The 14,013-nt window shown below is 41.8% G+C and overlaps 1 protein-coding gene across 2 annotated transcripts in view; it reads right to left on the bottom strand.

Moving 5' to 3' along the window:
* The window catches only part of LOC116359544 (NT-3 growth factor receptor), a 120,767-nt gene that overhangs the window by 92,680 nt on the left and 14,074 nt on the right, over window positions 1-14,013 (bottom strand). For both annotated transcript variants that reach the window (XM_031812304.1, XM_031812303.1), the window contains exons 2-3: window positions 8,380-8,454; window positions 3,065-3,136 (exon numbers count right to left, since the gene is read on the bottom strand). In XM_031812304.1, the coding sequence (XP_031668164.1) occupies window positions 3,065-3,136; window positions 8,380-8,454 (147 nt within the window). The remainder of the gene's footprint in view (window positions 1-3,064; window positions 3,137-8,379; window positions 8,455-14,013) is intronic.

Consider the following 14,013-nt stretch of genomic DNA (forward strand, 5'->3'; position numbering starts at 1 on the left):
ATGTAAACTTCTGACCCACTGGAATTGTGATACAGTGAATTATAAGTGAAATAATCTGTCTGTAAACAATTGTTGGACAAATTACTTGTGTCATGCACAAAGTAGATTCCCTAACCGACTTGCCAAAACAATAGTTTGTCTCATATGAAGTTGAGTCAGTTGTCTCAAATGAAGTTGAGTCAGTTGTCTCAAATGAAGTTGAGTCAGTTGTCTCATATATAGTTGAGTCAGTTGTCTCAAATGAAGTTGAGTCAGTTGTCTCATATATAGTTGAGTCCGTTGTCTCATATATGGTTGAGTCAGTTGTCTCATATATAGTTGAGTCAGTTGTCTCACATATAGTTGAGTCAGTTGTCTCATATAAAGTTGAGTCAGTTGTCTCATATATAGTTGAGTCAGTTGTCTCATATATAGTTGAGTCAGTTGTCTCATATGAAGTTGAGTCAGTTGTCTCATATATAGTTGTTTCAAATTAATTGTCTCATGTACAGTTGAGTCAGTTGTCTCATATGAAGTTGAGTCAGTTGTCTCAAATGAAGTTGAGTCAGTTGTCTCATATATAGTTGAGTCCGTTGTCTCATATATGGTTGAGTCAGTTGTCTCATATATAGTTGAGTCAGTTGTCTCACATATAGTTGAGTCAGTTGTCTCATATAAAGTTGAGTCAGTTGTCTCATATATAGTTGAGTCAGTTGTCTCATATATAGTTGAGTCAGTTGTCTCATATGAAGTTGAGTCAGTTGTCTCATATATAGTTGTTTCAAATTAATTGTCTCATGTACAGTTGAGTCAGTTGTCTCATATGAAGTTGAGTCAGTTGTCTCATGAAGTTGAGTCAGTTGTCTCATATATAGTTGAGTCAGTTGTCTCATATATAGGTGAGTCAGTTGTCTCATATATAGGTGAGTCAGTTGTCTCATTTAGTTGAGTCAGTTGTCTCATATATAGTTGAGTCAGTTGTCTCATATATAATTGAGTCAGTTGTCTCATATATAATTGAGTCAGTTGTCTCCTATATAGTTGAGTCAGTTGTCTCTTATATAGTTGAGTCAGTTGTCTCATATACAGTTGAGTCAGTTGTCTCATATATAGTTGAGTCAGTAGTCTCATATATAGTTGAGTAAGTAGTCTCATATATAGTTGAGTCAGTAGTCTCATATATTGGTATCATATCTCTACAAAGGGCATGTACCAGTCAGGTATTTCTAATAGTCTGTTTGTGCTGTTGACACCAACTGTTCCAGTCTGGGTGTCATGCACATCACAAGACTGTGTCAGCTGCTGAGATAAAGCTTGGGAATTAGGCTCAGGGAGCTAACATTAATCTAATGTTCTCAGACAAGGTTACATAGGGGTCACTCTGAGAGACAAGGTTATATAGGGGTCACTCTGAGGGACAAGGTTATATAGGGGTCACTCTGAGAGACAAGGTTACATATGGGTCACTCTGAGACACAAGGTTATATAGGGGTCACTCTGAGAGACAAGGTTATATAGGGGTCACTCTGAGGGACAAGGTTATATAGGGGTCACTCTGAGAGACAAGGTTACATAGGGGTCACTCTGAGACACAAGGTTATATAGGGGTCACACTGAGAGACAAGGTTATATAGGGGTCACACTGAGAGACAAGGTTACATAGGGGTCACTCTGAGAGACAAGGTTATATAGGGGTCACTCTGAGAGACAAGGTTACATAGGGGTCACACTGAGAGACAAGATTACATAGGGGTCACTCTGAGAGACAAGGTTACATAGGGGTCACTCTGAGGGACAAGGTGACATAGGGGTCACTCTGAGGGACAAGGTTACATAGGGGTCACTCTGAGACACGTGTTACACAGAGACAGCCACTGATGTCATGCATCATGCAGCCAACTGTTCCCTCTTTCCACTGGGATTCTCTGCCTCTAACCCTATTACAGGGGCTGAGTCACTGGCTTGCTGGGGCTCTCTCATGCCGTCCCTGGAGGGGGTGCGTCACCTGAGTGGGTTGATTCACTGTTGTGGTCATCCTGTCTGGGTTGGCGCCCCCCCCCTTGGGTTGTGCCGTGGCGGAGATCTTTGTGGGCTATACTCAGCCTTGTCTCAGGATGGTAAGTTGGTGGTTGAAGATATCCCTCTAGTGGTGTGGGGGCTGTGCTTTGGCAAAGTGGGTGGGGTTATATCCTTCCTGTTTGGCCCTGTCCGGGGGTGTCCTCGGATGGGGCCACAGTGTCTCCTGACCCCTCCTGTCTCAGCCTCCAGTATTTATGCTGCAGTAGTTTATGTGTCGGGGGGCTGGGGTCAGTTTGTTATATCTGGAGTACTTCTCCTGTCCTATTCGGTGTCCTGTGTGAATCTAAGTGTGCGTTCTCTAATTCTCTCCTTCTCTCTTTCTTTCTCTCTCTCGGAGGACCTGAGCCCTAGGACCATGCCCCAGGACTACCTGACATGATGACTCCTTGCTGTCCCCAGTCCACCTGGCCATGCTGCTGTTCCAGTTTCAACTGACCTGAGCCCTAGGACCATGCCCCAGGACTACCTGACATGATGACTCCTTGCTGTCCCCAGTCCACCTGGCCATGCTGCTGCTCCAGTTTCAACTTCCACCTGACTGTGCTGCTGCTCCAGTTTCAACTGTTCTGCCTTATTATTATTCGACCATGCTGGTCATTTATGAACATTTGAACATCTTGGCCATGTTCTGTTATAATCTCCACCCGGCACAGCCAGAAGAGGACTGGCCACCCCACATAGCCTGGTTCCTCTCTAGGTTTCTTCCTAGGTATTGGCCTTTCTAGGGAGTTTTTCCTAGCCACCGTGCTTCTACACCTGCTTTGCTTGCTGTTTGGGGTTTTAGGCTGGGTTTCTGTACAGCACTTTGAGATATCAGCTGATGTACGAAGGGCTATATAAATACATTTGATTTGATTTGATTTGGTTGTGTAGGTCGGTGTCATAAAAGCCTCTCTACCAACCCAGAGACAGACATTCAGCCTGAACTCTTTATTATAGCCTGTCCCCATGGCCCAGCAGGACGTTCTGTCTGAAGTCAAAGTTCAGCTCGTATTTATAGACTCACATGTATCGTAGATGAGGGTTCTGGGAGAAAGCCCGGGCCTGGATAGAGTGCAGACTGCAGTTTATAATGATTCTGAAAGACACATGAACAAACAGACAGTAGAAGAAGTGATTAATGTTGGTACTGAACGATTTCAGAAGGCAGAAGTCTTCTAATGTTCTCCCATGTTGTCATCAGCTTAGTCATATTATAATCAGCTTGGTCATATTATAATCAGCTTGGTCTTTAATCAGCTTGGTCTTTAATCAGCTTGGTCATATTATAATCAGCTTGGTCTTTAATCAGCTTGGTCATATTATAATCAGCTTGGTCTTTAATCAGCTTGGTCATATTATAATCAGCTTGGTCTTTAATCAGCTTGGTCATATTATAATCAGCTTGGTCATATTATAATCAGCTTGGTCATATTATAATCAGCTTGGTCGTATTATAATCAGCTTGGTCTTTAATCAGCTTGGTCATATTATAATCAGCTTGGTCATATTATAATCAGCTTGGTCTTTAATCAGCTTGGTCATATTATAATCACCTTGGTCTTTAATCAGCTTGGTCATATTATAATCAGCTTGGTCTTTAATCAGCTTGGTCATATTATAATCAGCTTGGTCGTATTATAATCAGCTTGGTCTTTAATCAGCTTGGTCGTATTATAATCAGCTTGGTCATATTATAATCAGCTTGGTCATATTATAATCAGCTTGGTCTTTAATCAGCTTGGTCATATTATAATCACCTTGGTCTTTAATCAGCTTGGTCATATTATAATCAGCTTGGTCTTTAATCAGCTTGGTCATATTATAATCAGCTTGGTCGTATTATAATCAGCTTGGTCTTTAATCAGCTTGGTCGTATTATAATCAGCTTGGTCATATTATAATCAGCTTGGTCATATTATAATCAGCTTGGTCTTTAATCAGCTTGGTCTTACTATAATCAGCTTGGTCTTTAATCAGCTTGGTCTTTAATCAGCTTGGTCATGTTATAATCAGCTTGGTCATATTATAATCAGCTTGGTCTTTAATCAGCTTGGTCATATTATAATCAGCTTGGTCATATTATAATCAGCTTGGTCATGTTATAATCAGCTTGGTCTTTAATCAGCTTGGTCTTTAATCAGCTTGGTCTTTAATCAGCTTGGTCATATTATAATCAGCTTGGTCGTATTATAATCAGCTTGGTCATATTTTAATCAGCTTGGTCTTTAATCAGCTTGGTCTTTAATCAGCTTGGTCTTTAATCAGCTTGGTCGTATTATAATCAGCTTGGTCTTTAATCAGCTTGGTCATATTATAATCAGCTTGGTCTTTAATCAGCTTGGTCTTTAATCAGCTTGGTCTTTAATCAGCTTGGTCATATTATAATCAGCTTGGTCTTTAATCAGCTTGGTCTTTAATCAGCTTGGTCTTTAATCAGCTTGGTCGTATTATAATCAGCTTGGTCATATTATAATCAGCTTGGTCATATTATAATCAGCTTGGTCATATTATAATCAGCTTGGTCTTTAATCAGCTTGGTCTTTAATCAGCTTGGTCTTTAATCAGCTTGGTCATATTATAATCACCTTGGTCTTTAATCAGCTTGGTCATATTATAATCAGCTTGGTCATGTTATAATCAGCTTGGTCATGTTATAATCAGCTTGGTCATATTATAATCAGCTTGGTCATATTATAATCAGCTTGGTCTTTAATCAGCTTGGTCATATTATAATCAGCTTGGTCTTTAATCAGCTTGGTCTTTAATCAGCTTGGTCTTTAATCAGCTTGGTCTTTAATCAGCTTGGTCATATTATAATCAGCTTGGTCATATTATAATCAGCTTGGTCATATTATAATCAGCTTGGTCATATTATAATCAGCTTGGTCTTATTATAATCAGCTTGGTCATATTATAATCAGCTTGGTCTTATTATAATCAGCTTGGTCATGTTATAATCAGCTTGGTCATATTATAATCAGCTTGGTCTTTAATCAGCTTGGTCATGTTATAATCAGCTTGGTCATGTTATAATCAGCTTGGTCTTTAATCAGCTTGGTCATATTATAATCAGCTTGGTCATATTATAATCAGCTTGGTCTTTAATCAGCTTGGTCTTTAATCAGCTTGGTCATATTATAATCAGCTTGGTCTTTAATCAGCTTGGTCATATTATAATCAGCTTGGTCTTTAATCAGCTTGGTCATATTATAATCAGCTTGGTCATATTATAATCAGCTTGGTCATATTATAATCAGCTTGGTCTTTAATCAGCTTGGTCATATTATAATCACCTTGGTCTTTAATCAGCTTGGTCTTTAATCAGCTTGGTCTTTAATCAGCTTGGTCATATTATAATCAGCTTGGTCATATTATAATCAGCTTGGTCTTTAATCAGCTTGGTCTTTAATCAGCTTGGTCATATTATAATCAGCTTGGTCATGTTATAATCAGCTTGGTCTTTAATCAGCTTGGTCTTTATTCAGCTTGGTCGTATTATAATCAGCTTGGTCTTTAATCAGCTTGGTCATGTTATAATCAGCTTGGTCTTTAATCAGCTTGGTCTTTATTCAGCTTAGTCGTATTATAATCAGCTTGGTCTTTAATCAGCTTGGTCATGTTATAATCAGCTTGGTCATATTATAATCAGCTTGGTCATATTATAATCAGCTTGGTCATATTATAATCAGCTTGGTCATGTTATAATCAGCTTGGTCTTTAATCAGCTTGGTCTTTAATCAGCTTGGTCTTTAATCAGCTTGGTCTTTAATCAGCTTGGTCTTTAATCAGCTTGGTCTTTAATCAGCTTGGTCTTTAATCAGCTTGGTCATATTATAATCAGCTTGGTCATATTATAATCAGCTTGGTCTTTAATCAGCTTGGTCATGTTATAATCAGCTTGGTCATGTTATAATCAGCTTGGTCTTTAATCAGCTTGGTCGTATTATAATCAGCTTGGTCATATTATAATCAGCTTGGTCTTTAATCAGCTTGGTCTTTAATCAGCTTGGTCTTTAATCAGCTTGGTCATATTATAATCAGCTTGGTCATGTTATAATCAGCTTGGTCTTTAATCAGCTTGGTCTTTAATCAGCTTGGTCTTTAATCAGCTTGGTCTCATTATAATCAGCTTGGTCTTTAATCAGCTTGGTCTTTAATCAGCTTGGTCATAGTATAATCAGCTTGGTCTTTAATCAGCTTGGTCATATTATAATCAGCTTGGTCATAGTATAATCAGCTTGGTCATAGTATAATCAGCTTGGTCTTTAATCAGCTTGGTCTTTAATCAGCTTGGTCATATTATAATCAGCTTGGTCATGTTATAATCAGCTTGGTCTTTAATCAGCTTGGTCTTTAATCAGCTTGGTCTTTAATCAGCTTGGTCTCATTATAATCAGCTTGGTCTTTAATCAGCTTGGTCTTTAATCAGCTTGGTCATAGTATAATCAGCTTGGTCTTTAATCAGCTTGGTCATATTATAATCAGCTTGGTCTTTAATCAGCTTGGTCATAGTATAATCAGCTTGGTCTTTAATCAGCTTGGTCATATTATAATCAGCTTGGTCATATTATAATCAGCTTGGTCTTTAATCAGCTTGGTCTTTAATCAGCTTGGTCATAGTATAATCAGCTTGGTCATAGTATAATCAGCTTGGTCATAGTATAATCAGCTTGGTCTTTAATCAGCTTGGTCATATTATAATCAGCTTGGTCATATTATAATCAGCTTGGTCTTACTATAATCAGATTGGTCTTTAATCAGCTTGGTCTTTAATCAGCTTGGTCATATTATAATCACCTTGGTCTTTAATCAGCTTGGTCATATTATAATCAGCTTGGTCTTTAATCAGCTTGGTCTTTAATCAGCTTGGTCTTTAATCAGCTTGGTCATGTTATAATCAGCTTGGTCATGGACAGATTTATGCAAAGAGCAAATAGTACCGGTACCCCTGTATATAGCCTCCACATTGACTCTGTACCGGTACACCCTGTATATAGCCTCCACATTGACTCTGTACCGGTACCCCCTATATATAGCCTCCACATTGACTCTGTACCAGTACCCCTGTATATAGCCTCCACATTGACTCTGTACCGGTACCCCCTGTATATAGCCTCCACATTGACTGTGTACTGGTACCCCCTGTATATAGCCTCCACATTGACTCTGTACCGGTACCCCCTGTATATAGCCTCCACATTGACTGTGTACTGGTACCCAATGTAAATAGCCTCCACATTGACACAGTACCGGTACCCCCTGTACATAGTCTCCACATTGACTCTGTACCGGTACCCCCTGTATATATTCTTCAGACAGCTGCCTATATTCCCATAGCTTAGCCTTTCTTTAGACAGCTGCCTATATTCCCATAGCTTAGCCTTTCTTCAGACAGCTGCCTATATTCCCATAGCTTAGCCTTTCTTCAGACAGCTGCCTATATTCCCATAGCTTAGCCTTTCTTTATACAGCTGCCTATATCCCCATAGCTTAGCCTTTCTCAATACAGCTGCCTATATTCCTATAGCTTAGCCTTTCTCAAGACAGCTGCCTATATTCCCATAGCTTAGCCTTTCTCAAGACAGCTGCCTATATTCCCATAGCTTAGCCTTTCTTTAGACAGCTGCCTATATTCCCATAGCTTAGCCTTTCTTTAGACAGCTGCCTATATTCCCATAGCTTAGCCTTTCTTTAGACAGCTGCCTATATTCCCATAGCTTAGCCTTTCTTTAGACAGCTGCCTATATTCCCATAGCTTAGCCTTTCTTTAGACAGCTGCCTATGGCTGTATTGCTAAACATAGGTCACTACTTCAAAAGTCAAAAGTAGTGGATTATATAGGGGATAGGGTGCCATAGGGCTCTGATCTAAAGTAGTGCACTATATAGGGTGCCGTCGGGCTCTGGTCTAAAGTAGTGCACTATATAGAGAATAGGGTGCCATAGGGCTCTGGTCTAAAGTAGTGCACTATATAGGGGATAGGGTGGCATAGGGCTCTGGTCTAATATAGTGCACTATATAGGGGATAGGGTGCCATAGGGCTCTGATCTAAAGTAGTGCACTATATAGGGTGCCGTCGGGCTCTGGTCTAAAGTAGTGCACTATATAGAGAATAGGGTGCCATAGGGCTCTGGTCTAAAGTAGTGCACTATATAGGGGATAGGGTGGCATAGGGCTCTGGTCTAATATAGTGCACTATATAGGGAATAGGGTGTCATAGGGCCCTGGTCTAAAGTAGTGCACTATATAGGGAATCGGGTACCATAGGGCTCTAAAGTAGTGCAATTTATAGGGAATAGGGTAACACTTGGGACGCTGCCCTGTTGTATCAACACTTACAGCCTCTGTAGTCCAGTGTACAGCTCCATGTCCACGTCTCTCAGAGTCTGAAGTCCTGTCCAGTTCTCTATGTGTCTGAAACAGAGTAACAAATAATTTTCATTCATCAGTAGTAACAGGTCAGCAGTAACAGGGCAGCAGTAACAGGGCAGTAGTAACAGGGCAGCAGTAACAGGGCAGTAGTAACAGGGCAGTAGTAACAGGGCAGTAGTAACAGGGCAGCAGAAACAGGGCAGCAGTAACAGGGCAGTACTAACATGGCAGTAGTAACATGGCAGTAGTAACAGGACAGCAGTAACAGGTCAGCAGTAACAGGGCAGCAGTAACAGGTCAGTAGTAACAGGGCAGCAGAAACAGGGCAGCAGTAACAGGGCAGTAGTAACAGGGCAGTAGTAACATGGCAGTAGTAACAGGGCAGCAGTAACAGGGCAGCAGTAACAGGGCAGTAGTAACAGGGCAGCAGTAACAGGGCAGTAGTAACAGGTCAGCAGTAACAGGTCAGCAGTAACAGGGCAGTAGTAACAGGGCAGTACTAACAGGGCAGCAGTAACAGGTCAGTAGTAACAGGGCAGTAGTAACAGGGCAGTAGTAACAGGTCAGTAATAACAGGTCAGCAGTAACAAGGCAGTAGTAACAGGGCAGTAGTAACACGGCAGTAGTAACAGGGCAGCAGTAACAGGTCAGTAGTAACAGGGCAGTAGTAACAGGGCAGTAGTAACAGGTCAGTAGTAACAGGGCAGTAGTAACAGGGCAGTAGTAACATGGCAGTAGTAACAGGGCAGCCCTGGGCAGTAGTAACAGGTCAGTAGTAACAGGGCAGTAGTAACAGGGCAGTAGTAACAGGGCAGTAGTAACAGGTCAGTAGTAACAGGGCAGTAGTAACACGGCAGTAGTAACAGGGCAGTAGTAACAGGGCAGTAGTAACAGGGCAGCAGTAACAGGGCAGCAGTAACAGGGCAGCAGAAACAGGGCAGTAGTAACAGGGCAGTAGTAACAGGTCAGTAGTAACAGGGCAGTAGTAACAGGGCAGTAGTAACAGGTCAGCAGTAACAGGGCAGCAGTAACAGGGCAGTAGTAACAGGGCAACAGTAACAGGTCAGTAGTAACAGGGCAGTAGTAACAGGGCAGTAGTAACAGGGCAGCAGTAACAGGGCAGCAGTAACAGGGCAGCAGTAACAGGGCAGTAATAACAGGGCAGCAGTAACAGGGCAGTAGTAACAGGTCAGTAGTAACAGGGCAGTAGTAACAGGGCAGTAGTAACAGGGCAGCAGTAACAGGGCAGCAGTAACAGGGCAGCAGAAACAGGGCAGCAGTAACAGGGCAGCAGCCATCGTTTTAGACACATTAGTTGCTTAAGCAAAAGTTTGTTCATCCATTTTCATTTAAATTTGGACTATGTTACAGAGCTGTTATCCTGTGGATACTGATAGATGCAGATGCTCAAATTCACAAGTGCAAAATGTCAATATGCTATATTAAAGCTGTATATTAATCCTGAGTGTAAGTTATTTCCCTGACATCTGGAATCAAGGACTCATAACCCCAATCTTTAAGAACGGAGACACATTTGACCCAAACAATTACAGAGGCATTTGTGTGAACAGTAACCTGGGGAAGGTTTTACAGAGGCATTTGTGTGAACAGTAACCTGGGGAAGGTTTTACAGAGGCATTTGTGTGAACAGTAACCTGGGGAAGGTTTTACAGAGGCATTTGTGTGAACAGTAACCTGGGGAAGGTTTTACAGAGGCATTTGTGTGAACAGTAACCTGGGGAAGGTTTTACAGAGGCATTTGTGTGAACAGTAACCTGGGGAAGGTTTTACAGAGGCATTTGTGTGAACAGTAACCTGGGGAAGGTTTTACAGAGGCATTTGTGTGAACAGTAACCTGGGGAAGGTTTTACAGAGGCATTTGTGTGAACAGTAACCTGGGGAAGGTTTTACAGAGGCATTTGTGTGAACAGTAACCTGGGGAAGGTTTTACAGAGGCATTTGTGTGAACAGTAACCTGGGGAAGGTTTTACAGAGGCATTTGTGTGAACAGTAACCTGGGGAAGGTTTTCTGTAGTGTCATAAATGTAAGAGTTCTTAACTTCCTTAATAAGCACAATGTCTTAAGTAAAAGCCAAATTGGATTTATAACAAAACATTGCACAAATGATCATATTTACACCCTACACACCCTGATAGATAGACATGTCCACCAAAATAATACTAAAAGGTATTCTTGCTTTATCGACTTCCAAAAAGCTTTTGATTCTATTTGGCATACAGGACTGTTCTACAAAGATATTGAAAGTGGTGTAGGGGGTAAAACATGACATAATTAAATCAATGTCTACTGCCAATATGTGCAGCATCAAAACTGTCAAGAAAAGAACATAATTCTTTAACCAGGGGGCGGAGCCTTCGCCAGGGTTGCAAAAGCCCTGCAGTCTTCAATATTTACATCAATGAATTGGCCACTATTCTAGAAAAATCCTCAACTCATGGTGTTAGTCTCCACAGTTTAGAGGTTAAATGCCTGCTCTTCGCAGATGACCTATGCCTGCTGTCACCCAGAGCACCTGGCCTACAGCAGTACTGCCAGACCTGGGCCCTGGCAGTAAACACCCACAACACATGGCCTACAGCAGAGCCTGGACCTGCTAGAGCAGTACTGCCAGACCTGGGCCCTGGCAGTAAACCCCCACAGCACCAGGCCTACAGCAGAGCCTGGACCTGCTAGAGCAGTACTACCCGACCTGGGCCCTGGCAGTAAACCCCAAAAATACTAAAATAATGATTTTCCAGAGAAGATCCAGATCTCAGGGAATTAGATCAAAATATATAGAGTACTGCGCACACTACAATTACGTAGGTTAAAAAATAAGCTCAACTGGACACCTTAATGTGTCCGATCCTCGACTTCGGCGATGTCATCTACAAAATGGCTTCCAACACTCTACTCAGCAAACTGGATGCAGTCTATCACAGTGCCATCCGTTTTGTCACTAAAGCACCTTATACTACCCACCACTGCGACTTGTATGCTATAGTCGGCTGGCCCTCGCTACATATTCGTCGCCAGACCCACTGGCTCCAGGTCATCTACAAGTCTATGCTAGGTAAAGCTCCGCCTTATCTCAGCTCACTGGTCACGATGGCAACACCCATCCGTAGCACGCGCTCCAGCAGGTGTATCTCACTGATCATCCCTAAAGCCAACACCTCATTTGGCCGCCTTTCGTTCCAGTACTCTGCTGCCTGTGACTGGAACGAATTGCAAAAATCGCTGAAGTTGGAGACTTTTATCTCCCTCACCAACTTCAAACATCAGCTATCTGAGCAGCTAACCGATCGCTGCAGCTGTACATAGTCTATTGGTAAATAGCCCACCCTTTTCACCTACCTCATCCCCGTACTGTTTCTATTTATTTACTTTTCTGCTCTTCTGCACACCAATATCTCTACCTGTACATGACCATCTGATCTTTTATCACTCCAGTGTTAATCTGCAAAATTGTAATTATTTGCCTACCTCCTCATGCCTTTTGCACACATTGTATATAGACCCCCCCTTCGTTTTCTACTGTGTTATTGACTTGTTAATTGTTTACTCCATGTGTAACTCTTTGTTGTATGCTCACACTGCTATGCTTTATCTTGGCCAGGTCGCAGTTGCAAATGAGAACTTGTTCTCAACTAGCCTACCTGGTTAAATAAAGGTGAAATAAATAAATAAAATAAAAAATGATGCAGTGAATTAACTGAGATAGTATGCAGGGCATTCTACTTAATTACAAACAAATGCAATACCTATTAAAATAGGGTTTTAACTAATTGAATGTGTCATTGAATAAATGATACTAGTGGTAATGGTAGAAGTAGAGATATGAGAGAAATACATTACACTAGTGGTAATGGGGTAATCCTGTCCAACAACACAGTAGTGTTGACAGATGACTGATGCAGACAGGTGACAGAGGTAATCCTGTCCAACAACACAGTAGTGTTGACAGATGACTGATGCAGACAGGTGACAGAGGTAATCCTGTCCAACAACACAGTAGTGTTGACAGATGAGAGGGGTAATCCTGTCCAACAACACAGTAGTGTTGACAGATGACTGATGCAGACAGGTGACAGAGGTAATCCTGTCCAACAACACAGTAGTGTTGACAGATGACTGATGCAGACAGGTGACAGAGGTAATCCTGTCCAACAACACAGTAGTGTTGACAGATGAGAGGGGTAATCCTGTCCAACAACACAGTAGTGTTGACAGATGACTGATGCAGACAGATGACAGAGGTAATCATGTCCAACAACATATTAGTGTTGACAGATGACTGATGCAGACAGATGAGAGGTAATCATGTCCAACAACACAGTAGTGTTGACAGATGACTGATGCAGACAGGTGACAGAGGTAATCATGTTCAACAACAGAGTTGTGTTGACTGATGAGAGGAGGAATCCTGTCCAACAACACAGTAGTGTTGACTGATGACTGTTGAAGACAGATGACAGAGGTAGTCATGTCCAACAACAGAGTAGTGTTGACTGATGAGAGGAGGAATCCTGTCCAACAACAGAGTAGTGTTGACTGATGAGAGGAGGAATCCTGTCCAACAACAGAGTAGTGTTGACAGATGAGAGGAGGAATCCTGTCCAACAACAGAGTAGTGTTGACTGATGAGAGGAGGAATCCTGTCCAACATCAGAGTAGTGTTGACTGATGAGAGGAGGAATCCTGTCCAACATCAGAGTAGTGTTGACTGATGAGAGGAGGAATCCTGTCCAACAACAGTCTAGTGTTGACTGATGAGAGGAGGAATCCTGTCCAACATCAGAGTAGTGTTGACTGATGAGAGGAGGAATCCTGTCCAACAACAGTCTAGTGTTGACTGATGAGAGGAGGAATCCTGTCCAACATCAGAGTAGTGTTGACTGATGAGAGGAGGAATCCTGTCCAACAACAGTCTAGTGTTGACTGATGAGAGGAGGAATCCTGTCCAACATCAGAGTAGTGTTGACTGATGAGAGGAGGAATCCTGTCCAACAACAGTCTAGTGTTGACTGATGAGAGGAGCAATCCTGTCAAACATCAGAGTAGTGTTGACAGATGAGAGGGCTGTATACTAGGAGGGGAATATGATAGTCCTATATCATACTGTAGCACACCAAAGTATACCCTCAGAGACAACAAGTCACTGTCCCAAATGACACCCTATTTCCTAAATAGTGCACTACTTTTGACCAGAGATAGTGCACTACTTTTGACCAGAGCCCTATAGGAATGTAGGGAATAGGGTGCCATTTGAGTGCTTCCCGAAATAAAGAAGTAGTGTAATAGATGTAATACTGTGTGAAACTGCCCTCCCTCCCTCCCTCCTCTCCTCTCCACTGAGGAATCACTTCTATTTGTTGTTAAACCAACTCACTATTTCACGATCTTGTCAAGAGGCCACCCTACACAAACATCCAAGGTCTCCCAAATTGTAATCTTCTCTGATTCTCTCTTGTTTCCAATAGGGCTGATTCTCTCTATTGATTCCAACAGGACTGTCTCTACATGATTTATGAGGTGGTTATTATGATCTACAACACTGCTACTTCTGACTTAATGGGGCAATGTTAAATAAAATATAA

The sequence above is a fragment of the Oncorhynchus kisutch genome, unplaced genomic scaffold, assembly GCF_002021735.2.
Source record: "Oncorhynchus kisutch isolate 150728-3 unplaced genomic scaffold, Okis_V2 Okis03b-Okis08b_hom, whole genome shotgun sequence".
Taxonomy (NCBI): domain Eukaryota; kingdom Metazoa; phylum Chordata; class Actinopteri; order Salmoniformes; family Salmonidae; genus Oncorhynchus; species Oncorhynchus kisutch.